The sequence below is a fragment of the Astatotilapia calliptera genome, chromosome 7, assembly GCF_964374335.1.
Source record: "Astatotilapia calliptera chromosome 7, fAstCal68.1, whole genome shotgun sequence".
In the NCBI taxonomy this organism is placed as follows: domain Eukaryota; kingdom Metazoa; phylum Chordata; class Actinopteri; order Cichliformes; family Cichlidae; genus Astatotilapia; species Astatotilapia calliptera.
In genome coordinates, this window is record NC_137428.1 from 62895429 (window position 1) to 62920048 (window position 24620).

The following is a 24620-nucleotide window of genomic DNA, read 5'->3' on the forward strand; positions in this document are numbered from 1 at the left end:
GCTCGCTGTGAGTAAACTGTTTCAGCCACTGTACGCGGTGTTCGTGCCTTAGAGAAGAAATAAAGTTCGGTGAAGCAGTTTCCTATGCCTCCTATCTTTTTGCTAGCGGAGTTGACCTGTATAGTAAGCTGTTGCCGGCTACGAGTCAGTTACGGAACCTTCAAGTAACTGCCAGAGGTTTCCTTACTACGGTTCGGGGCCGCGGATCTGGCGCGGTAACACCTGTATCTGATTGAGGAAACACTCATCTTTGGAAAAGAGAGTTTATTACAGAGAAATGGCTCTTTCCAAAATAAAAGCTATACTATACGCTTCTTCTGGGCTATATTCTCAGCAGCATATTGTAGCGGGCCAGGGCTGTTCGGGGTTCTGTTTGTACAGTTATGTTTTGTTTATGTTGCCATAGTGACGGGTGACGCCCTCTCGCTGCGACGGTGTGTCCTTCCGGGGTCAGAGGGCGCCCTGTGTGTTGTTGTTGTTGTTGTTGCTGTTGCTGTGCGGTTGCCGCGCTGAGCAGTTAGCTAGCGGCAGTGTTCTTCTGCAGATGTCAATAAACGGCTGTGCTCCCTGGCTAGCTCACGGGAAGCAAGACCAAACGACACCTCCGTCTCCTCGTTGTCTGAGCTCGCCACATTGGTGTCAGAAGTGGGATGATGGTGGCACCCCATGTTCTGACCCGAGTGACTTGGTGCGCCAAAAGAAGGCACCTGGACATTTGCAAAGTGAAAGCAAAAAACAAGCGCAAATTCAAACGCGATTTCAATATGTCACATATTGACAGTGGCTCACCGATGCCAATGACATAATTACCCAGCTACATTTCCGAAAGAATGCAAAAGCATTGACATATATTTTTTCCTTGCTATGATAGCCCGACGGGCAGGGCTGAGATAGATTTTGGTAGCCCGACTGGAAAAATCGCTAGCCCCGGGACGTCGGGCTAGCGATTTTGCGAGCCCTGTGTTACAGGTATGGCCCTTTAAGGATGAAGCCTGATGGGAAATGTATTCGGGATGTGTGTAGCGGGACTGCCTGGTGTATATGTGAAGAGAGAGAGCGGAGAAGGTGAAAAAGTAACGGTTAGCTACAGAAGAGACGAAAAGAAAAGAAATAAAAGGAATATAATAACTCCCTCGACAGCCAGAGTTGTGTCGGCGATGCTCGCTGTGAGTAAACTGTTTCAGCCACTGTACGCGGTGTTCGTGCCTTAGAGAAGAAATAAAGTTCGGTGAAGCAGTTTCCTATGCCTCCTATCTTTTTGCTAGCGGAGTTGACCTGTATAGTAAGCTGTTGCCGGCTACGAGTCAGTTACGGAACCTTCAAGTAACTGCCAGAGGTTTCCTTACTACGGTTCGGGGCCGCGGATCTGGCGCGGTAACACCTGTATCTGATTGAGGAAACACTCATCTTTGGAAAAGAGAGTTTATTACAGAGAAATGGCTCTTTCCAAAATAAAAGCTATACTATACGCTTCTTCTGGGCTATATTCTCAGCAGCATATTGTAGCGGGCCAGGGCTGTTCGGGGTTCTGTTTGTACAGTTATGTTTTGTTTATGTTGCCATAGTGACGGGTGACGCCCTCTCGCTGCGACGGTGTGTCCTTCCGGGGTCAGAGGGCGCCCTGTGTGTTGTTGTTGTTGTTGTTGCTGTTGCTGTGCGGTTGCCGCGCTGAGCAGTTAGCTAGCGGCAGTGTTCTTCTGCAGATGTCAATAAACGGCTGTGCTCCCTGGCTAGCTCATGGGAAGCAAGACCAAACGACACCTCCGTCTCCTCGTTGTCTGAGCTCGCCACATTGGTGTCAGAAGTGGGATGATGGTGGCACCCCATGTTCTGACCCGAGTGACTTGGTGCGCCAAAAGAAGGCACCTGGACATTTGCAAAGTGAAAGCAAAAAACAAGCGCAAATTCAAACGCGATTTCAATATGTCACATATTGACAGTGGCTCACCGATGCCAATGACATAATTACCCAGCTACATTTCCGAAAGAATGCAAAAGCATTGACATATATTTTTTCCTTGCTATGATAGCCCGACGGGCAGGGCTGAGATAGATTTTGGTAGCCCGACTGGAAAAATCGCTAGCCCCGGGACATTGGGCTAGCGATTTTGCGAGCCCTGCCTTGTGTTTGTGGACAGACTTGTATCTCTGAGGTTTCACAGCCTTGCATTATACTGTGATGATCAAGTGCTTCCTTAATGTTTTTTTAGCAGCAGTCAAACTACAGTATACCTGGATACATGATCAAACTCTCTCAGCTCTCCAATACTCGTTCAAGTTGGTTGTGATCTGGCTTTTAAAACCCCAGCATACTTTACCTAGTGCCACCAGGTGCCTTTGAATAAGATAGTGACAGTCCAGATCCTTCAATAGTGCACATTTTCCTAGGTATACTTTCTTGGTGCACAACTTTTTAAAACACCTGGCAGGTAGGATGTTCAAAGCTTTAAAGAACTTGCTGTGTCTCTTGATGTTATCCTAAGATCATAGGATGAGGAGGCTACACCACTGGTTGCAGGACTACATCTTATTTTTGAGCCCGAGGATGTGGTGGATAGAAAGATGGCAGTGGCTAAGAGCATTTGTAAGATGCCTTATGGAAAGTAATACCTGATCATGTCAAAAAGGGCAGAAGGTGGCACAATTTCTTGAATTATACAATTTATCTTTTGAATTCAGCCTTTTAGATTTACAAAGCAACTAAAAACTTTTTTACTAAATCTGGGAAAGTTTCAGCCTCAAACCTTCAGTTTAGATTGAAAAAATAAATTCTATTTATTTCTCTGCTGGAAAAAAGTGGATTGCTCCCTACAGACAGGTTTGTTTTTTCCCCGAAGCGAAGGTATCTTGGCATTTTTTCACAAGTAATGGGTAAAAGGAGCAGTCGATCTACATTCAGACACTCATTTATGGTCATGAGTTCTGGGTAGTGATAGAAAAAAAATGAGGCTGTGGATGCAACTGACTGAAAATGTTTTCCTTTGCACAGGAGCTGGGCTCAGGCTTTCGGGTTACACTCATACCAAACTAATCGTACCACGGCAGGTCACGTTTAACCCCCAAAATTACAGTTTGTTTGACACGTGTGATTGCTCTGTGCTGTGCCCTGACCTGCTTGAAGAGGTGGGTCCAGGTGAGATTTAGTGGTCCTCACATAATAGGAGTACAAAATCTGCCCAAGAACAGTATGCAGTGTTTCATATAGCTACAGTGAAAAACGGTTTAGGCAATCAGCAAATGTTTGGTGCATGTGAGAAGACAGTGTGACACTACTTTCCCAATCAAGCCACAAAATCTTTGAAATCATGACCCCTTTTGTACTCTGCAAATGTGTTTTTCAAGTATGATATTTAAGTTTGAGTGAGCATGAGAAAGGGGATTTGAGATGCTGAGATGAACTGATGTGTACTCCGGTCCCAATCGTTAAATTCTGTGTATGCGCAGGCCAGTGAGAGAGCAGGGACTGTTGTGCTAGTGCACGCTACATGGCAGCCGTACCGAATGGAAGCACGCCCTTGGAGACGGAGTGGGAAGCTCGTACATCTGAGGGAGCTTGGAGTAGATCCACTACTCCTTCATGTTATAAGGAGCCAGCTCAGGTGGCTCATGCATTTCACAGAGAAAGCTACTCTAAGGACTTTGGGTTAGATCGAAATTCCTCCAGATACATTTTATATGTTATCTGGCCTGCGATAAACTCGGGATCCCCCAGGAGGAGTCTGGAAATGTTGCTGGGTAAAAGGAAGTCTGGGATATTCTGCTTAATGTGCTTCTACAATGATCCGACATTGGACAAAAGAAAATAAAGGACGGGTTAGTCGTAAACACAATTTTTTTTTATTTTGACCAAAATCCTTTCCTTGTTGACTGATAAGAAAAACCTCCCAACTCCAAATGATATGCTTTTAGCAGTAGGAATTTGGAGGCAACTGCTGTTTTTGCCGTAAACTCCTCACTTCCCCGAAAATACCCTCAATCCCTCAATCTTCCAAACAATTATCCCATTTACGCAGATTGCATAGATTCAAACTATTCAAAGAGTAGACGCTCGCTTCTGTGGCTTCACAAATGTGGTGTGGGTGTGATTTGAGCACAACAGGAGAAATGGTGGAAACATGACCATGGGCTGTCACTCTTCCTGTGGAGTATTTCTTCTGAGCTCATTAGACACTATGCTAGCACCACAAAAACAGGAGCAGGGGTCTGCTGTTACCGAGACGGCTGAGAGATGGAAGAATAGATGGAGAGCGAGAACAGGGGAAGAGAGAGAGGAGATAGAGGTGGTACTGGTGGGGTCCCTCACCCTCATACAGCACTGCGGAAAACAACAAGCACATTATAATACAACTCCCAAAACACCTTCTTTCAAAATGCAGCCTGGAGAGGAATTAACAAGTGGCTGCTTACTCTTACAATATACATCAAAGGCCTAAAAGTAAGCCGTAGCTTCAACCTTCACACCAAAGGAGAACTAAGACTTCAGAATCTAAACTACAATGAAAATACAAAATGAGTTGCATGACCTCGATTGAGATTAGTACAACGCTGAACCTTCAGTGGACGTGCAGGGGTGGATAAATGACCCGTGATTTGCTAAAATAACATGACAGATTTGAAATATTAACTGAGCACTTTCTGTTTCAAGCTATTGTCAAGACTTCTAAAAGCCGTTAAGTGGGCCCTTTTTTATAAGGAGGACGAGAAATCTTTTATTTTTTTCCCCAAAGTAATTTCTTACTGCTGAAACAGAGTAGGAGCAACAACTTCTGCCACGATGTTCTTTCTAGACGATTCAAAATCCTCTCTTATTCTTCAGCATCAGCAACTAAGTTGTCCTTCAAGAGGACGCATCACATCAGCCAATCCCTTGTTCTTGCTCAGTGGTCAGCAGAACTTTGCAGGCTCCGTTGAAGAAGCTTAGCACAGACTGACTCGTGTGCTTTGACTCACTCATTATTCAAGCTGTTTGAGATTAGAGGGAGATGAATCAGCAGTGTCCATTAATTAATGTTTTGATAACTTCCCCAGTCCATTAGACTGCAGCCCCTGTACCCTAAACACTTGCAGCAATAAACAGATTAAAACTGCTCAAAAATAGTCCACATTATCTTTATTATATAAACATGGTAGGGGATTTTTAATGCACTTTTTGAGTACACTGTTATTATTATCCTAATGCTGTATTTTATAGGTTGTATATAATTTAAAGGTTACAGCCTAACACATTCACCAGCAGAAACTATATTATCGGCTTAACTGACTCATCAGTAAATGATATTAGTGGCTATTAGTGGCCTGCATTTTTGCAGGTTGCAAACAGTAAAGCATTGATACATTGGACGAACGGTGCATCGGCTTACATCTGCGGTGTTGACTGATATCGGCCTATCGACAAGTCAGGTGACATTTACCTATGGCAGAAACATGTTTATCTGTTGTGTCACATCAATCAGTCGGGGTCGCAGGGGGAGGGGTGGTGGGCTGGAGTCTATCCTAGCAGATGCTGGGTGACAGAGCTGACAGGCTGCTACTCCATTGCGGGGTTAACATAGACAGACTGATAACCCTTCGCACTCAGACCTACAGCCCATTTAGACTCACCAGTTAACCCATTAAGCATGTTTCTGGGGAGCCTTGCAGGAGCCTTCTTGCTGTGTGGCGACATTGTGCCGCCTTCCAGTTATTTAAAGCAATTAAATAACAGGAGGCACATTTGAAATATACTTTCCCATTTGTATAATTCCTAAATTTACTCTTACTGCCATCCCCCATAAAAAAGCTTTTTATCCAGCTATAACGACTTTACATATCTTCGTTATTGCTTTCTTGTAACCAAATTAGAGGTATCCTTGCCAAACATAAATTACATTAAAAAAATAACATCATCCAGTCATTATTTATCTTAAAATGTTCCGCTTTCAAAATTGGTATTTGACATAAAACTCAGTAATTGTTGCTGAGTGCAAAGATAAATAAATAACAAGGGCACAACATTTAATACTAACTCAAACACCATCAGTCAAATGAAGCAATATTGTCAGCAGCGTGAACCTGAATCAAACTCAATTCTTAAGAAAATTCAAAATATTATTTTCTTTTAGTTGGAAAAGACTTGATTTCCCAAAGCTCTGGAGCAGCTGTTTAGTCAACAGCACACCGCTATCACAAGTATTCCCAGTAGGTTAAATGTGATTTATCTGACAAGGAGTTTAATAGAATAGAATAGCCCTTTATTGTTACTGTACATGTACAAAGAAATTATGGGTGCTCCACGCCAACTGTGCAGGAGTAAAAAAATAAATAAAAATTAAAGACATCAGGAATAAATAGCAAACAGAAGAAATATATACAGTCTGGAGGAATATATACAAACTAGAGGAATATGTACAAAACAACAGAAAGGGACACAATGTGCAATTGGTTCAGTCCGGAGCGACATGACAAACATAATGAGACAAAATAGCATCCACCCTTGCTGACAGATGAGAATAAAGAACAAGTTGCATCAAGAACCATTCCAAACTTTCCAATCCATCGGAATCGTGTGCTTCCAAGAATATCAGTTCTGGATTATTTTTATAACAGCTCCCGTGCTGCAAACCCATAACGTCAAACTCATGGCACTAGAGGTTCTGTACACCTGAGTCACAACAAAGTTTTTTTTCCTGCTGTTGCACTCTGTTCAGACTCAGAAATGAAAAAAAGTTCATTTAACCCATGAACACCTAGTTTGTCTTCCCTCCGCAAGAAAAAAAAAATTCAAAAAATTAATCATATGTGAATCGATAAAGAGTCTGCAAGCAGAATCAATAATGGAACTGGTATAGATAGATTTCTTTTTTTAATCAATATCCATTTCTTTACTTGATGGAGAGCAACTGCCAATTTCCATTAGCAATGACAAGAACACAAAGCTGTGACAGACCATATGCAGCACTCCAGCTCTATTTCAGGCTGCCCACCAGCCAAATCTACACCCACCATGTGCTCTGGGCCGGCCTCTCACAGAAAACCAAGGCACACAACCATGCTGCAGCATTTGTGAAGTACCACTGACAGCCAAGTATTCTTTCCTGCGAGGGAAAATTGCTCCAAGTTAGAGTGCGATTGGAAAGCCAGAGGCACTGCACAGGCATGTTGTGCTCTATCAGGACTGCGCTACACGGCGGGATGTGAGCTGTGCGGTGATCATCGTGTAGCGAGTGAGAACGCCATGACTGACTGCCACTAAAGCCTAATCCATCCTGGCTCCCACTGTCTATAAGTTACAGAGATGGAAAAGCCTGATAAAAATGTTGTCTGGGGCAGCAGCATCACTGTGTCCAGGAGGAAGAATCAATTCTGTAAGTAATGTCCCACAGAGACATCCAACCCCATTTTTAACAGCCATCTGAATCTTGGCATTTATCCCCGCGGTAAACTTCCCCCTCATCTAAGACAACCTCCTTCCTACTTTATAGATGAGTTATATTGTTGACAAGTTTGTCTCCCTACTTATTTCTCCTCCACTGCATTCCTGTTTTATATCTCTTATAAACCATGTGCTGCTAAGGGCTCACACCTCTAGGACCACTAGTACTGGATTTAGGAGTACAGGTGACAAACTGAGTGGAGATTGGAGGCTGGAGGTTGACGGCAAAGTCTTTCTCTATCTATATAAACTTAAGAAGGCACCTTTGCCTAGACCTAAAGGAAAAGCACAGAACATCAGTCAGTCTTTGATGTGGTGATGTAGCGTAGTCGGAATAAGAAGGATGCCCTGAGCCATACTTTTTGCCTCAACAACTGGTGACCTTGACTTCCTTCTTGGGTTTACTTCTGGTGGGAACTGCACTAGAAGTACAAACAATATTACCCACGGGGTAGGGACAGCAGGACTTGGATTACTTTAGGTTTAGTTTTGCAGCTTGTTTGCTCAAACTGAGCTGCTCTTCAAGCATATATACAGTGTTTGACGGAGACTAACGCACTGCTTTGGTGTTTTTCACCCCTGCCAGACAAACAGAACTGAGTGAAATTTACTACAGCTATCTTCACCATACACAGATAAATGCACTTGATTAGCTTTACTCCCTATTAAAGCGTCAGGTTGAATAACTATGAGACCGCAAAAATAAGAGTGTGCGCGCAAGACAGGCAGAGGACAGTGGAAAGCAGACTGTAAACTGAATTAGCCGAGCCAAATGTGACATCCTGCAGAAAGCAGCACTGTAAATACAACAGTTAAGGACAATCGTGTTATCTTACCACCAATAAACTTCAGCAGAGGAGCGCGTCTGAGCAGAGCTGGCCAACTATGTCACTAAGCCATGTCTCTACCAATAAAAAAAAAAAAAAAAAAGAATCCCCTGTACTGGTTTAAAAAAATAAAATAAAAAATCTTGTTATCTAGACTGGAGAAGCATTCACCTGACTGGGAGGACTGGTGAGCGCTGTTGGCAGCGCTGGCAGACTACTGAAACGCTTTCCGCTAATACTCCCATTGTTCCCACCCACTCTGGCACAGCTCCCCTCCCAGCTTTGAACGCATCAAAAACTCACGGATTAAAAAGAAGAAGAAGAAGAAAAAAAATAGCAAAACAGTAAAGCGGCTGTCAGCCGTAGGAGTTACCTTAGCAAGTCAAACACCAGTGAGGACCGAGACGGCATGCCTCCTCATCCTCCCTCCGTGCGGAGACTCCCATTCCTCCTTCTGCGGGTTTCACTTGCAACTTTACATCTAACCTGACACTGTGCGTCCTTTACTCGGTCCGGGAGATTATTTACAAGGCTACCCGCATGCACCCATCTTCACCGAAAAGTGCTCAGTTCAACTATCCCGTCTTGCTTGTCATCCTCCACCAACTTACAGCCACCATGGTTATATTTTGCCAGTTAACTTCCACCGTCGAGCCCAGTTATGTCTTCGGAGGCTTCTTCTAATAGGTTTAAGTCATTTCACGTGGTTTGTTTGCTGGCTGGAGTAGTGCTGTTTTTAATTTACACACGTACAAATTAAACAGCACGGACAGACAAAGGGGAAAATAAGCCGCTGTGTGCCAATACAATAAAGCGGTTCAGGATTGGACGAAAATTACAACAACTTGCCACTAACCCTTTTCTCCAGGAAATACGTCACGTTTAGAGCGAGCGGCTTATAGTGTGCGCTTGATGTGTATCGTCGCAGTCTCCTATAGGGACGGGGCCAGCTGTTGTGTAGCTCGCCTAAAGTCACGCTAATCCCTTTTTTCATTTGACAATAGCAGGATAAATAATAACATTCGTATCATCGTATTATTTTTACTTTTATGATGAACTAGTTAAAAGTCTAAATAAATATAAGAATGGTTAAAGTAACAACTAAAGAAATTGGATGACTGTGTCAAAATTATGCCTGTTTCAAGCTGCAACGCTGATTAGTTTATCCTCACAGGAGGAATTCCGGGACATGACTGTATACAAAACACGCATCCATGCTTTAAGGCTGGCTTGATTTGTACACCTGTGTGTGACTGCCATCTCCTGGATATGAACTGAACTTACAAAAAAACCGAACAAAACAGCACTGGAACCAGTAGAGGGGGCTATAACACAAAGCTCCCCGTTTGAGTCTGACTCGCATGGTTACGTCTACCCCGTTACAGCCTGGTATAAGTGAAAGCCAGCCCGCTTTCAGCAACTCCAGCGTTATAACACGGACCAAAGTTATCCCGGAATAAGGACAGCACGCATGTGCCGTCAACCCGGATGTAGATATCTTAGTGCGCGTCTATTCCCCGTTTCTCCAAGTTATTACAACATTTGCTGTGAGAAATATTTACAGATCTTAACCCCAGCTGGACAAACCTTTGCCAAACCGGGTTAACCATCCGTGACATGTATCGGGCTACGTGGATGTCACATGAGAGTGACAGCTCCACAGTGGTCTCATTTCGGAGCGCTGCATTTTTGATTTAAGGTGAGAGAAACTACAGTGAGTTGGTATAACCTACACTTTTACTGCATGAGTAATGCATTTAAAATCCAGCGTGTGTCGGCGTGCCTGAAGTTGGCCTGACAGAGGCCGCCTGCTCGTTTTCGCTATCATCATCCCGTGTTGCAGAAATCCTCCTCTAACTTAGACGATGGACTTCCGCGGTAGGAGGCATGAGCGAGGCAGCAACTGGACTGACCCGGAGATTGTGGAGCTGCTCCAGCTGTGGTCCGACGAGTCGGTGCAGATTGAACTGGAGAGTTCACTGCGCAACCAGCGCGTGTTTGACCGTATCGCCCACATTTTGCGTGAAAAGGGCATCTACCGCACAGGAGACCAGTGCAGGGAGAAGATTAAAAAGATGAAGCTGGAGTACCGCCGCATCAAGGACAACCACAAAATGAGGTCTTGGAAGTTTTATGATGTGATGGACAGAGTGCTGGCGAATCGGCCGGCTATTACTTACTCCTCCCTAGGCGGAGCTGTCATAGCTCAACAGGTTTTCCAGACCTCTGGGGCACCTGAGGCATACCTGCAAGGAGTGCCAGCGGGCTCTTTTGGTCCTGCTTCCTCCGGTGGGTTTCTCTTTGGCCAGCCCCCAAAAGCTGGAGATCCGCTGGATATCAAATGTGAAGATGTGGAGGAGAGCATGCTGAACTCCGGAGAGGCACCGCCTGAGATGTACTATGGTTCTGGAGATGATCAGGAAACTGATGGGCAGTCTCTACTGGAGCCAGAAGACACCCTGAGCCGAGCCGAGAGCACACTTAATACAAGAATTTCACCTTCAGGTTGTCAGCCGATAACTATCATTATTATTATTATTATTATTAGTTAGAATCAGCATATGTTTATAAAATTGATAGCAGGCTAAAATCTTATTTCTCTTCTTTACATTCTCAGGTTTTAGTGACCTGAACATGACTGGCTCTGCTACAGCCACCACCTTGGCTGCTGGTGGTCCCGTGTCACACGACACATCCGACGAGCCCAGAAAGGAGGGTTCTCGTCAACAGACCTCAGTGAGACAGAGGAAGCGGCGCCGGGGTGGTAAAACATCATGGTGCCATGGGGGCGGTAGATGCGGTGGTCAGGAGAGACTGGATAAAGCCCTAGCCAGCTTCCTGAACTGGCAGCAGTCTGCAGAGGAACGTCTCCTCTCACTGGAGGAGGCGCGGCTGGAGAGAGAGCTACAGGCGGAGGAGCGCAGGGAGCAGCGGGAGGAGAGGAGGGCAGAACAAGAGCGTCAGCATGAGCTCCGCCTGTTCAGCATGCTCACGGGGGTGTTGCTCGCTGTCAGAGAGGGTACGCAAACCACAACACAAAGCGACCCCGCCACCTCACCCTTAGCTCGTTTTTCAGCTTCGCTGATAACAACGCCTGCCCCCTCTGCTCCTTCATCTTCATCCCAGCCACCTCCAGAGGCTCCCACGACAGAGTCTGTTTTTAATCAGGAGACAAAAAAGTCACAGCTCAGATCTGTCAAGGCCTGCAAAATGTCTCAGAATGCTTTGGAAACACTGAGGGGTGAGGAAGGTCCCGGCAATAGCATCTACCTGTCTGAGCGTGGTAATAGCATCCGACTCCATGAAGGTATCCTCCAGGAGGGCTACATCCAATATGGAATGGACCGGCACCATGATACAGACAACCCTGATGTAAGGGAGCACAATGTTGTAAACACCAGTCACAGATGCTTAAGCATTTATTAAAAGCTCCTTCTTTTTCCAGGGTATTATCAACATGGGGACCAGTGAGAACAAACTTTGTTATGATCTTCTTCATAAACGGGTAAGATAAATATTAGATTCAATGCAGTCTATAATGATATGTGTATAGCCATTTACTTGTTATTACTTATTATTATGAATTATTCTGCCTGCTCTTTGACAAAAAAAATCCCATTTCCTTTTCTGCTACAGCTGACCAAGCCTGACATGCTGCACATCAACCCATCCTTGTTGCAGTATTCAGACTGGAGGGGGCACGCTTTGTAAGACACTTAAATGCACATTTATTTTTAATCTTTTCTTAATGAGGATCACATTTGTTATGTGACTCATGGTGAAGTTACATTTTTAACAACAACCTTTCACTGTGCACATTAACCCCATGACCTTTCCGTCTCGCTCTTTCTCAGCCTCAGGGTGGCAGTTGCAAAATTCCTGACTCGCTACTGTTGTTCTCCAAACCCATTAAAAGCTGACAACGTGGGTATTGCTTTTATTATTGAAATAGTATGCACTGTAAGTAATATATGAAATGTGTTTAAGACGGCAGCCACAGCCAGTTGAATATGTAAAAACCTTAGTGCGTTAAGGGAATCATATTAATAACAAAGGTAAAACTGGAACACCTTTTTATTAATCACTCACCTTGCAGTAAGCACAATCCTGAGGACTTTATACTCTTTCCTGCACAATGCCACGGAGCTATATTGCACAACTCCTATATAATGACTCCATAAATGTTATTGACCCTTAAGATAATAATATTTGACACACAGTATACAGGATAAAGGGTAGAAGATGTAATAAATCCCCAGGTTGTGTAAATAAAGTCCTCATCTTGTGACTCATAGCGATGTCCAGCAAATAACATAATTACTGACAAATAAGCCTTTATTCCACTTTTATACTAATGCTCTGGATTATAGCCTCTCATTTTTATCAAAAATGAAGGATATTGAGCTGAATGCTTTATTTCACTAATGATCAAAAAATGTCAAACACTACAATTGAACTGACAGCAGTTCTGGGTTCACCAACTTAATTTGCACAGGAATGAATAGCAGGTTTAGTAGGTGGATTAATTTAAAGCACATTTATCAGGACTCGTGCCATAATTGGGTCTTTCATAACACAGTGGATGCCTGTGTTTGTCCAGGTTGTGGTGATGAATGGCTGTGGTTCCCTCTTCTCATGTATTGCTGCAGTAATTTGTGATCCTAAAGGTAGGTTCAGATATGCTTTGACGTACAATTCATTTAATGCATCCATATCTGTACCGTATGAATAAAAATGAGTGCGCGGTAGAGAGGAAGTCGAGTCCGCGTTCCTCTTTTGCTTGTTTAACAGATAATTGGAAGGATTACGCAGACTTATTTTAAAGAAAACACCCAGCCACATAAATTGCGCATTCTGTTTACCTCTGCTGGCGAAGCTTCATTTTAAGCAGCGCAGTAAATTGTTTTGCTCAGTCACAACGTTAAAAAAAAAACATGAGCCTCAGAGTCAGCTGGTATTTACCTATTTACTGCCTACCTGAATCACTAAAGCAGAGTGAGTCAGTCATTAGTGGGATGTTTTTGAAATCAGCAGATGCTTTTCGTTGGTGATTTTGGTTCCATGTTAGCAAAGGCAATGACCAGTAACAACTCAAAATAGTACCAGATATGGCTCAGTTAGCATTTGCTGTGCAGTATATACACCCATGAAAATACAATATGATACAGATTATATGTGCACATTTAGTTATTTGTATACTAAAATGAAAAGTGAGATAATAAAAAAGTGCATATTTTAACCTGTTTTGTGTGTTTTGCATCCCGTAGATGCCATCCTTATTCCGACTCCTTTCTACGGCGTCATCACTGAAGATCTTCATCTGTATAGCGATGTAAAACTCTTCCATGTTCCCCTTGATTGTGAGGTAGGAAGGCACAACCCGAGTTACTTGCAGCATTTTGCATTTGAAATGGATGTTTTTGTGCACACTGGAATGTAATGGCCCCTATTCAGCTGGGCTGCTTTTTCTTTTGTTTTTAAAGGCTGATGGCAAAGATAACCGACCCTTCCGCCTCACTGTACGGAAACTAGAAGAAGGTCTGCAAAGAGCTAAGGAAGAGGTAACGTGTGAAGGCATGCTGGTTTGAAACAGTAACATTTAAATGTTAAAAGAAAGACAAAATTACTCGAGCAAAATTCTCAGCGTAGATAAACACCTTGGATGCTTTGTTCTTCTCAGAGACTTTTTTTTTTCAGTTTATCTGTAAAGACTGTGAAGGTACAGTGTAGCAGTTCCTGTTTACTTCCAGTTGAACCTGCCATTTCTTTAAGGGGTTGACAATTCGCGGCGTTATCCTGATGAACCCCCACAACCCTCTGGCTGAAATCTACAGCCTGAAGGAAATGATTACCTTCCTGGAGTTTGCCAAAAGGTATGTTTGCCTCACTATTATCTCACACTGCGGCCTAACGCTGTAATCCTCTTGCTCTACATTCCTGTGGTTCCTTTAAGCGCTTTGCCAAGTCACTGCATATAGTTCCTACTGTGATCTGTTTTATTTTATGACGGAGAGCTCTGTCCCGTGTGTGGAATATCAAACGTTCTTGACGGAGTTTTACGACCTCTCTTAATCACCAGCATATTGTCAAGTGCAGCCATGTGCCAAAGAGACTCCTGCAACATCTATTGTTTTCTAAATGATCTTGCCAGAGTAATTCCCTGCACAGACCCTTCCAGGCACTGAGCTGTTGTAACCATAAACCACAGTGCTTTTACAGTGACACTGGGCATTGAAGGAACCGTTTTACATTGATGTTGCATTTTCCTTGTCTTAAATATCCATTAAGAATATAAAACCAGGCCTTATTATTGCTGCACTGAAAATATGTATATATTTATGTTATCTTCCTGTCTCCTTCCCTGCTTTAGAAATGCTCTCCATGCCATTGTAGATGAAGTGTACATGCTGACAGTGTTTGATGAATCTGTCACCTTTCAGAGTGTCCTCAGTGCAGACAGGTACTGCGTGAACCTAACCTCCGCATGATTAGTCTGTTAGACCTTGAATCATCATAACTGCTGCTGAAGACATCCACTTATCTCATAATGATGTGCCCTTATTTCAGTTTGCCCGATCCACAGAGGACGCATATAATGTGGGGAATGAGCAAGGTATGTGCTGTACAGAGGCCTGGAAGTGGAAAACTGTGAGACTTTCAATAACCGTATACATTGCTTTCACAGTTCATTATTTTTCATTGACTTTGTCATGTCCTTTCTAGGACTTTGCAATGGCAGGAATCAGAATAGGCACTTTATATACGGAGAACAGAGACCTCGTGGAGGCTTTGGCCAAATTGGGCTCTTTTCATGGTGTCTCTGGGACTACCCAGCACCAGGTTGCACAACTGCTTCAGGATAAAGGTAAGATCTGAGCTTTTTGTGTTCTTTTGCAGTCACTCTGCTGTTGTAACATCAGATTTATCAGAAAAACCACATGGAAAATAATCCTAACATGAGCACAATTTGGACAAAATTATCCGGCACGCTTTACACAAAACAAGCATTTTGTGTATAGCGGAATTTATATTCATAAATGCAAATTACTTTTGATGCAAGCATTTTAACAATTCCACTGTTCTACCTTGTGCGTTCCATGCTTTCAAGAAACACGAGCCTCCCTTTTTTGCTTTCTCTGATATGACAAGCACAGCATGGGGCCTCTGCTGCAGAAAGACTTGTAACATTTAATTTACACTTGCCGACTGTCACTTGGCATTCTCGTGTTGTAGAGTGGATCAATGAGGAATTTTTGCCTGAGAACAGACGCAGGCTGAAAGCTGCGTGCAGCTACTTGACTGGAGAGCTGCTCAGTATGGGCATCCCGTTTCTAGACAGGCCCGCGACACTGTATGTCTGGGCTGACCTTAGAAAGGTAACAAGACCGAAGTCGAATTGAAATGGCTTGCATATGAACGCAACATTCTTCTCATTCTTTTGAGATATATATTCTTTAGGTTTGATTTGTCACTTCTGTTTTGGTAGTATCTCCAAGAGTCATCATTTGAGGAGGAGCTGTCTCTTTGGAAATGTTTCCTCAGGCACAAGCTGCTGCTCAGTTGTGGCCAAGCGTTCTGCTGTTCAGTGCCCGGGTGGTTCCGCATCGTCTTTGCAGACCAACAGCACCACCTTCAGCTTGGTCAGTACCAACAACACTCGTAGTCTCTCTTGGCCAGGCTGTTTATGCCCTCTCAGCCGTTAAAAAAAAAAAAAGGTAAATGGCCTGTATTTGTATAGCGCTTTACTTGGTCCTAAGGACCCCAAAGCGCTTTACACTATACACAATCATCCACCCATTCACACACACATTCACACACAGCCGTTCACCTACTCTCTGTTTTAGGAAGAGCAGTGAGCCATTAACATTGGACCAGATTTGTTGGTCCAAAGAAGCAGTGAAAAACAAAACTATTGTACACCTATGTTGTTCACAGTGCAAATGGATAATGACACAAGAATACTAGAAAAGCAACCCAAGAGTCTTTCAAAGAAAAGAAGAAATGAGATTGAAAGAAATGGGATGTTCTTCAATGGCCAAGTCAGTGATCTAAAATCAGTTCCTTAATATAAAGCTGAAAGCAAAACAGCCGCAAACAAGCAGCTCTTTTCAGTGGACTCTGGTTCTAAGGTACGATTAGCTGTTATTGCATTGAGGGAGGGAGAGTAAAGGTCATATCCTTTAAATTTTACCACAAATTTCCTGCCCAAGTCCTTTGCTATCCTTGGTCTATTATGAAAAACTGAAAAAGAATAGTTAAACACATGAAAATTGCTCCTCATTCTTGCTCAACATTTATAAAAATGAGGATAAAAATCTTAATTCATTCATTTTCCTCATAGCTATTTTTGAGATAGTGTATGCAGAAAGTTCTTGGCTTGATGTTAACCTCTCCGATTCCAAAAGAAGAAGACTGAGTAGTCTGTAATGACCTAATCGGTTGATTAAAAAAAAAACAAAAAAACATCCTTTAGTTTAGCATTCTAGTACAGCGATATCTTTCAAATTATAATAGTAAAGGCTTTAATTGTTAATATTTAATTGTTTCTGTATTTTTAAATCTACCATAGTTATACTTTGTTTATATGCTATTATTTTAAAGTTTACAGCTTTCTGGATTAAATATGTAGAATGCTTTGTCACCCTGTGCTTATACTAGACAGTGATTAGCACATATTTGTGATATAATTTATTCATTCAAAGGTTTATGTTGTACTGACTTATTTTGTCACTTTGTTTTGTGGTTTTTCAGGCCTTAAGCGAATTAGAGAGGCTTTAAAAGAAACTGAAGCAAAAATGCGAGTCCCGGACAGCAAACAAACCAGTGAGGAGAGCCAAAAGCCAGTAAAAAAGGACAATGCAGGTTCAGACAATGCTGCTACTGTCAATCCAAAAACCTTACCCGAGAACAATTCATCAGATCAGCTGAAGGAGAGGGATAGCCCTGTTCCTGACACAGGCTCGCTGGCCACTGAAGACTGCCAAGCCTCTAAGCCCACAGAGAGTCTTGACACGCTGATCGGTACTCTCAGGCATCAGATCCGTTCCTCTGATTGGCTGGAGAAAAGCACTCCAGAGCTGTCTGCTGGGGAGGACCCAGAAATTTTTGATGTGTTCAAGGTCCTGCTGCAAAGAGCCAGAAAGTAAGCTTAGGATTATACAGGCACGAATGTAGCTGCCAAATTTCAAGAGGCAGTACTTAAGCATCCCTCTTGCTTCCTGTGTTTATGGTGAAAAGCTTGACACAAACACCTGACACAAGGTCAGCTCTGATGTCTGTTTTTGAGGAATGAAATAGCTGAGACCAGGTTAAAGAGAAGTAAAGAAAAAACCCGGCCTGGCATTAAGAACAGGACGGAGTACTTTTCTGTATGCGTCTTGAGGCCTTATTGTTAAGCTGAGAAGTGGATTTATTTGCTGATATTCTAAGTGGATGCCAAATAGAACAACCAAAAATCAGACGTGTCCTAACATCAAACACTACAAGTCTCTTTTCTTATGAATTGTAAATGTTTCTGATTTTCATCTTACGCGGTTTATTTTGTCAAAATGAATTGTACTTGCTGTAAAGTTAATAGTCCACAAATAAATACAGGACGTATTATTTATTTTCTTGACTGTTATTCATTTAGAGTTAGTAGCCTTTAGCTGGAGATGTGTTATTTTGTGTGCTCTTTGTTTGTTTCAGTGTGACATTATCTTTTGTTCTTTGGCATGGGTGGGCTGTGGGCTCTGTTCCGCTGCTGCAAAGGAAAGTGAAGGTGGTGAGAGTAGAGTGACGAACAGGGGGAGATATCTGATGCTGAAGACGCTATTGGCTGACAACACTTTGTAGCCCACTGTCTGTGACAGCGAGTGGGATTTCCTTAACCGTTTCGTGATGCGTAATGACCCGACGACACCCCCCACACACTTTCTACATGACAAGGGTCTGATTTGTTTATTGCAGTCGAACATAATCGCTGAACTGTTAAGGGACTTGTAGATCGAGCTTTTCGAACCTATTCAACTCTGTTTGCTTTTAGACACATAAACTTCTGCTTCCTCAAATATTGAATGGCTGTTGCTGGAGCTTTCACTTTCTCTATACAGCGATTCGGCAAGTCACAGTGGAGAATTCAAGGGGAAATTTCAGCCCTGATGGGTGGGAGTTTCCACTGCGACGGTGGAGGGTTTGATCTGTTGTGGTTGTAAGCATATTATCTCATATGTCAAATGAGTGCTGGAAGTGTTTGTACAGTAGTTTTGGCACAGCACTACTTTTACACTTCCTTCTACTTTTCGGCAAACTCAAATCAGAGTTTAACCTCACAGCTTGGTTCCTGACAGCTTTTTTCCCTTCAACAACAACAACAAAGGTAAGCCAGGGCTTTTATATTTGTAAAGCTCATTTAAATAATCTAAATGCCAAGGTTACTTTTAAGACAGATTATCCCTCTGTCGCTGAACTTCAGCACATCCTAATTACACTCTTGTTTATCCTCGCCCCTGTCTCTTTTAGCGGTGTCAAAATGAAGTTTCTTGAGCTGGATGACTCGATCGGTCGCTTCAGGTTTTCACAGTCCTGTTTGGGATTAGTGGGGTGCCTGTGTGTGTGCTATGCAGTCTGGACACCTTACTGGGTGAAGGACAGGGGACTGTGGACGGAGTGGAACGCCACTGAAAGCGACCAGACGAATCCTAAAGATGATATTGGCATCAACGGTGAGCCAAACGCTTCTCTGACACCACTCTGCAGTCAACAAATCTCGTATCTGTCTTAAGCTTTCACTCTGTGTTAGGTTAAAGGTTTGACTGACTAAAATGTGTTAGGAAAGGCAGCACATTTAATGAGACTTAAGCACATCTTTGCTGTGCTGTTTTGATAAGACTGCTTCTGCTTGCTTCAGCCTTAGGAGAATTTATTTTTCTCAAGAGAGGATCAATATCAAAAGGGAGATTTGACAAAACGCTGAGTTACAGAAGAGATTCTCTGCAGCAGTAAACAAGTTTGAGCTTGCTTCTGTCCGGGTGAATTGCATTCTTTGTTAAGGCTCAGTTCTGTACTGAATGTGCTTGCGAAATCTTTAGTGAGCTAAAACCCGGTCTTTATCATTCAAATCTCATTTCGTGTCATAAACTGACATATACTGAGTTTATGCTCTTAACAATTAATCTAATATTGTATAAGTCCTCTGCTCTCATACACAAAGAAGGAAAGCAAATGAGAAGGGACTCAAGATAGTTGTCTTTTTGCTTGACAATATATAAAAAAATAACAGTAATAATGGTGATTAGAAATGATTAATGATACAACGAAAAAATATCAGTTATGACAACAACAAAAAGTCTTTTCCTCATGCTGAAAAGAAACTCTAATGAATGAGTGATCAATATTAAGATTATTAAGAAGTACCACAAAATTATTAATTTACTAAAAAGATAAAAATATAGTAAATAGCTGTTAACTGCAATAGTTCAAAGTTGACTTAAAGAGATATATTATGCTGTGTCTGTTCTAAAATGAAAAAGAACGATACTGAATATTGAGTTTCAGGTAAGGAGATAAACATATAAAGGTTATCCCTGAACACTTGGTTTCCTGCAGTTTTCATCAGTGACATTAGCTAATGACATCATTTATACATCTGCTCCTGGCCGAAACCTTGTTTCTTCTCAGGAAATATTTATACACATTCTCGTCAAGCATCAAATCATCTGCCGGAGTAGCAGAATAATAGTCATTTGATGTACTTCATTTAAAAACCAACAGTGCTGGGAAATACAGTCATTTGGCAACAGCACAATATCATTTTTCTAGGTACTCTTTTAGCGCATCCCACATGTCTCCCCTGGGGGTATTTCTAGAAAAAAAAAAGTATATAAGGCTTGTGACAAATTTGTGAAACTTGGCCAGACAGAAGAAAGTAGACATTTAAGAAACAGGGTTTTTTTTTTAAAAAAGCCCAGAGCTAATAGGTTATTACCTTTTTCCAGTGGACTCTTCAAGTGCTGCAAAACAGCTGGTATTAAATAAATAAGGACTTAATTGAATAGTGAAGTATGGACAGTTACTCTGGTGGAGTGCCAGAATAAAAGTGTAGAGGTGGAAAACAGCATAATCCTGTTTTCCAAACATTTAATCCTAAGTGCACTCACAGATCATTCTCTAGCAAAGGCATTCGAGGATAAAATAAGGGATATATTGTGGGAAATTTGACATTGTGTAGTGTTTATCATGCTCGTAGTGGAAATGAATGTGTAAAAATGAATATAAGTGTAGTTACCCATTCTAATTTTTGTCTGTTGTTTTGTGTCCTGCAGCTCTGGAAGCAGAGAGGGTCTTTGGAGTTCTCTCCTTCCTGATGGCCGTGAGCACGGCTGCTCTGTGTCTGGTGTTTGCCCTCTGCTGGACATCCCAGACGGTGCGCTCCTACTCAAACACTCGCGCTCTCCTCATTGTACAAAAGGCGCTCTACCCCACTACCCTGCTGCTGTTCACCATGGCCCCCACAGGTGTGTAACATATATTCATTTCCTATGACATCCACATATGTAAACACGGTGTTTCTTGGATTTCTGTTATTCTGTTTCTCCATTTCCAACTACCCTCCAAATGGCCTTTTGGTTTATGTCATTCATGTCAAGCTCTCACCTACAGAAGTTGTTTCATGTACTAGTCATTTATGTACCCCGCTGGGGAGCGCACAGAGACTTTATTTTCTTTGGAATTGCAGTTCATTATCATGCAAAGTCTTTCCTAAAGCTCCAGGCATGTAATAATTGTGCTTAATACCTTTTTTCTTTTAGCGGTAATCATACTAGAGTTGACTCATTTTCGCCATCTGTCTACAGGTTTCTTCTTCCTCCTGAGCTGGTCTTTTTTCACATATCAGCACCGTGAAGAAATCCGTCAGGACTTCTCCAGTCTTGGCTCCTCCTATTGGCTGGGGGCTTTAGGTTGGACCCTGCTGCTCGTCGTGGAGCCGATCGTCTTTATCGTTGAACAGGCTGTCGTGCCAGACATTCTACCTGACTTGGAGAATGCTGTGGAGCCATGGCGGATTTCCTCTCCATCTGAGGCCGACGAACAATCTTTTAGTCAAAGTTCTCATCCTTTTAGCCCCAAAAGCAACAAGGGTGTGATGAAATATATGTCAGAATTTTGAATGGAGTTCAGAAACAATAAGGACATGAATATGAATATGACGCTAAAGGACTGTGCACTGAAAGAATCCTGAAGTCAGAAGAACTGAAGTTTCCTGCTGGGCTTACTGTGGAAGTCATTTTCTGGTTTGTTGACTGGTTCACTGGTTTGTTGATTGAAATGAAACCACAACACACTAAGGACTAATAACATACCAACTAGTGAAATACACAACTAATGATAGGTTTGTGCCTCAGCCAGGATCAGGTCCAGGTATAAAGGGCTCTGAGTTCAATCTACGTAAACAAGACATTCAGTTAGTACATTTATCTAAATAGTGCTGCTGCGATATATCTTACCTGAAGTCATTGTTATGGCCATGTGACACTTCAAATAGTAATTGTCATGTAAAAGATGATAGGTACTGATTAATGTTGACAGATTTACACATTACAAGCATTTTTGGTCTGTTACATATGTTTTTCTTTTTTTGGAGATTTAACTTGGGTTTATTTATAAACAGATGAGTAGTTCTCAGATATATTCGTGAGCCCAGACTATAATTTCAACTACAGCATTGTTTTAATGCAGAGCTCCATGAGGGCCTGAAGATCATGGCCATTCAGTACTTGTTTTCAGCCGTGTCCCTTATGCACATTTCTTTTAATAGTAGATTGCACTGTAGTTAAGGAAATTCCCACTTGCAAATTCTTTGCAATTTTTACAGTAAGAAACATTGGTGCGCATCAACAGAATCCCAACTATTGTCAGCTAGCTGTCATTTGGCAGGACGTGGGGTACATCTTTGAGTGGCTGCCAGTCCGTTGTAGGACTAACAAGAAACAATGTTCTTGAACGGTCTGCCTGCACTACCTTTCACACTGGTGGACTCTTCTCCTTTAGACTTTTGAAACACTCTCTTTTCTTTTCTTTTTTTATACCAAGTCTTTATTAATTGTGAATTTTGTTACTTTGTTGTTTTTTGTTGTTGTTGCCCATTTTGTTATCAAAAAACAATAAAACTTCTCGGTATAACACGTATCTTGTCTTTAAGTTATTTTCAGTAAATACAAGTTTTCATTTAGTTGCAAATGATTCGATTCTGTTTTATTTACACGTAGCAGCTTACATGTTTTTTTTAAAAGTTAAATAGCAGTTGTGTGTGTGTGTATACATTCCTGTGTATACCATAGAAAAGAGCAACAAAAAAGATCTAGGCACATATCCAAACTTTTTTTCTACTGTAACTGTTCAACAAAACTTCGTCTGCCTGTGGTAGACTCTAGCTTTTATCCTGACTAAGCAACCCTCAGCAACTCACAGTTTAAAAAGCGTTGTTCCTTTTAGAAAAGTATCTGGATGTTTTTAAGGGAAGCAGAAGCTTGTGTGGTTGAGCGCTATGGTTCTTTGTTTGGACAGTTGCCCACCAGCCCGTGGGTCTTGAATGTGTAGTGAAGCAGAGTTCTTCCCTTGCAAGTCCTACATCTGCTTCCTTTTTTGAAAAACTCTTTCATTTCTTGCATGCAGCTGCTGGTTCTGCAGAACATTTGGGGCACCAGACAGCAAACTGCCTCTCAAGTCGTTATTTACTTTCTTTCACACCTTCCCAAGAGGAAAGGAAGCGCTCAGATGCTGGACTGCTCATGTTTATGTTCTCAACCTGCCAAAGTGGGGGAGAATTAAGTGGCTCTGGCTTTGTTAATTGGGCGTTAATCAGGTGTTGCTCTAATTAAAAGGCAGTTCCGCCCTGTTGGGCCCTGGTAATGAGTTTGTTATTAAATCCAAAGAGGATTTTTGTCTCTTTTTCAATTTACCAACAGGGTAGTGGTTAATTGCTGTGTAAATGAGGGGAATGTCCTTGAAGGTCGCGTTGCATCAGCGTGCGATCCATGAACAGAATTGTTCCAAAGAGCTTCCTCATTCTATCTTCAAATTATTTAAATTCACTACAACCTCTTGTATCCAGCTGTGCCTCTCTTGATTCAGTTGCTATTTTTGAAAGAACATTTTTTTTAAACATTATTTGTTAAAATGAGAGACTTAGTAACCCATTTTCTTTGTAAATAAAAGCACTTCTAAAATTGATTTTCTTTTAATCTTAAGTTGCTTTTATTTCCCTTCAGTAGATGCTGTCTGGGCACTTGAAAGAACACAGTCTTTCATGGCTGCCAGTGTCTCATAAACAAACCCTAGCCTTTTCACCTTCCACCACTACAAATGCTGCTCTTTTACCCTCCTGAAAGCATCAGACTAAAGGTTGCGAATGCCTTCAGAGAAAGGCAGGACAAATCAATATGGAGATAGAAAGAAAGAGATAGTGAGACAGTTAGGCACAAAGTAAGAAATGACAGATGAATAGCAGAAGATGTTACATACAGATAGACAGGTGGCCAGATAGTCACAGAAAGATTGCGGGTGTTGATTGTTGAAGGGCATCTGCTATAGAGACATCAATCAGAAGATGGCACCAAGATTGAGTGTTTCCTGCCTGTGGCTGGCAGCATGTGTACAACATAACCTGGGCTAAACCACTGCTCTTCATATCAATTAGAGTCCAATTATACAGCCATGTCCTACTAATTATGCTGCACCGCCACTATGCCAATCCTCAGCATAAAGTATGTGTTTCTCCATGCTATGTGCCTGTGCTTGTGTTCATTGAGATAAATAAATATCGTCACAGAGTGCCAAGACGCGCATTCTTAATCTGATTTTCAGAGCTATAAGTTTGAATTTTGCAGAGGAAGGAAAAAAACAAACAAAAAAACCCCCAAGAGAGCAAGAATCGCCAAAAACTGTTATTTTCTCTTGTACCTTTTGGTGGTGCTGGTGTAACACCTATCGTTTTGACTTTTGCAAAGAATTCTGGTGAAATGGGGGAGACACTGCTTTCATTTGATGAGTAATGTAATCACAAAAAGTCTGTGCATGTCTGCATGTGTGTGTGTGTGTTTGATTTTGATTTGCAAGGTATACAAAGTGTGATTAATATTCTCAAGCATATTTTGCAGGGTTTTGAGCCAGAATGTGCCGGACTACTTAATAAGTCAAGTTTTATTTGGCTCGATCTGGGAGCGTGGTGAATTATGAAATAAAGCTAGGACTCCATGCTTTTTGCAGTTTTATTTCTCCGTGGTTTGCATAATTCAGTCAGAACATTTGTAACTTTCCTGACAGGTTAATGCTGTTGGGTTCAAAGTGAAGACACTGAGGAAATACACAGAAAGACAAGACAGCAGGGAGAAACAGACATAAAG

At 42.1% G+C, this 24620-nt stretch overlaps 2 protein-coding genes across 7 annotated transcripts in view; one reads left to right on the plus strand and one right to left on the minus strand.

Moving 5' to 3' along the window:
- The window catches only part of furinb (furin (paired basic amino acid cleaving enzyme) b), a 99141-nt gene extending 89987 nt beyond the window's left edge, over positions 1 to 9154 (minus strand). Inside the window, exon 1 of the mRNA XM_026176391.2 lies at positions 8612 to 9154. The gene's annotated coding sequence lies outside the window, so the exon portion shown is untranslated. The remainder of the gene's footprint in view (positions 1 to 8611) is intronic.
- A 252-nt stretch (positions 9155 to 9406) lies between these two features.
- On the plus strand, positions 9407 to 22404 carry accs (1-aminocyclopropane-1-carboxylate synthase homolog (Arabidopsis)(non-functional)). 6 transcript variants are annotated; one of them, XM_080304854.1, is made up of 18 exons: positions 9407 to 10743; positions 10856 to 11610; positions 11684 to 11743; positions 11875 to 11945; positions 12093 to 12162; positions 12839 to 12905; positions 13506 to 13603; positions 13722 to 13799; positions 14011 to 14111; positions 14609 to 14698; positions 14806 to 14851; positions 14962 to 15103; positions 15472 to 15614; positions 15725 to 15878; positions 16990 to 18595; positions 18739 to 18941; positions 20541 to 20732; positions 21072 to 22404. In XM_080304854.1, the coding sequence occupies exons 1-15, from the start codon at positions 10104 to 10106 to the stop codon at positions 17382 to 17384; spliced, it is 2910 nt and encodes a 969-aa protein (XP_080160980.1). In that variant the 5' UTR covers positions 9407 to 10103; the 3' UTR covers positions 17385 to 18595; positions 18739 to 18941; positions 20541 to 20732; positions 21072 to 22404. The 6 variants fall into 6 exon arrangements, with proteins under 6 accessions (XP_080160980.1, XP_026032174.2, XP_080160982.1 ...); XM_026176389.2 differs by having other exon boundaries at positions 16990 to 18941; XM_080304856.1 differs by having other exon boundaries at positions 15781 to 15878; positions 16990 to 18941.
- The last annotated feature ends 2216 nt before the right edge of the window (positions 22405 to 24620 follow it).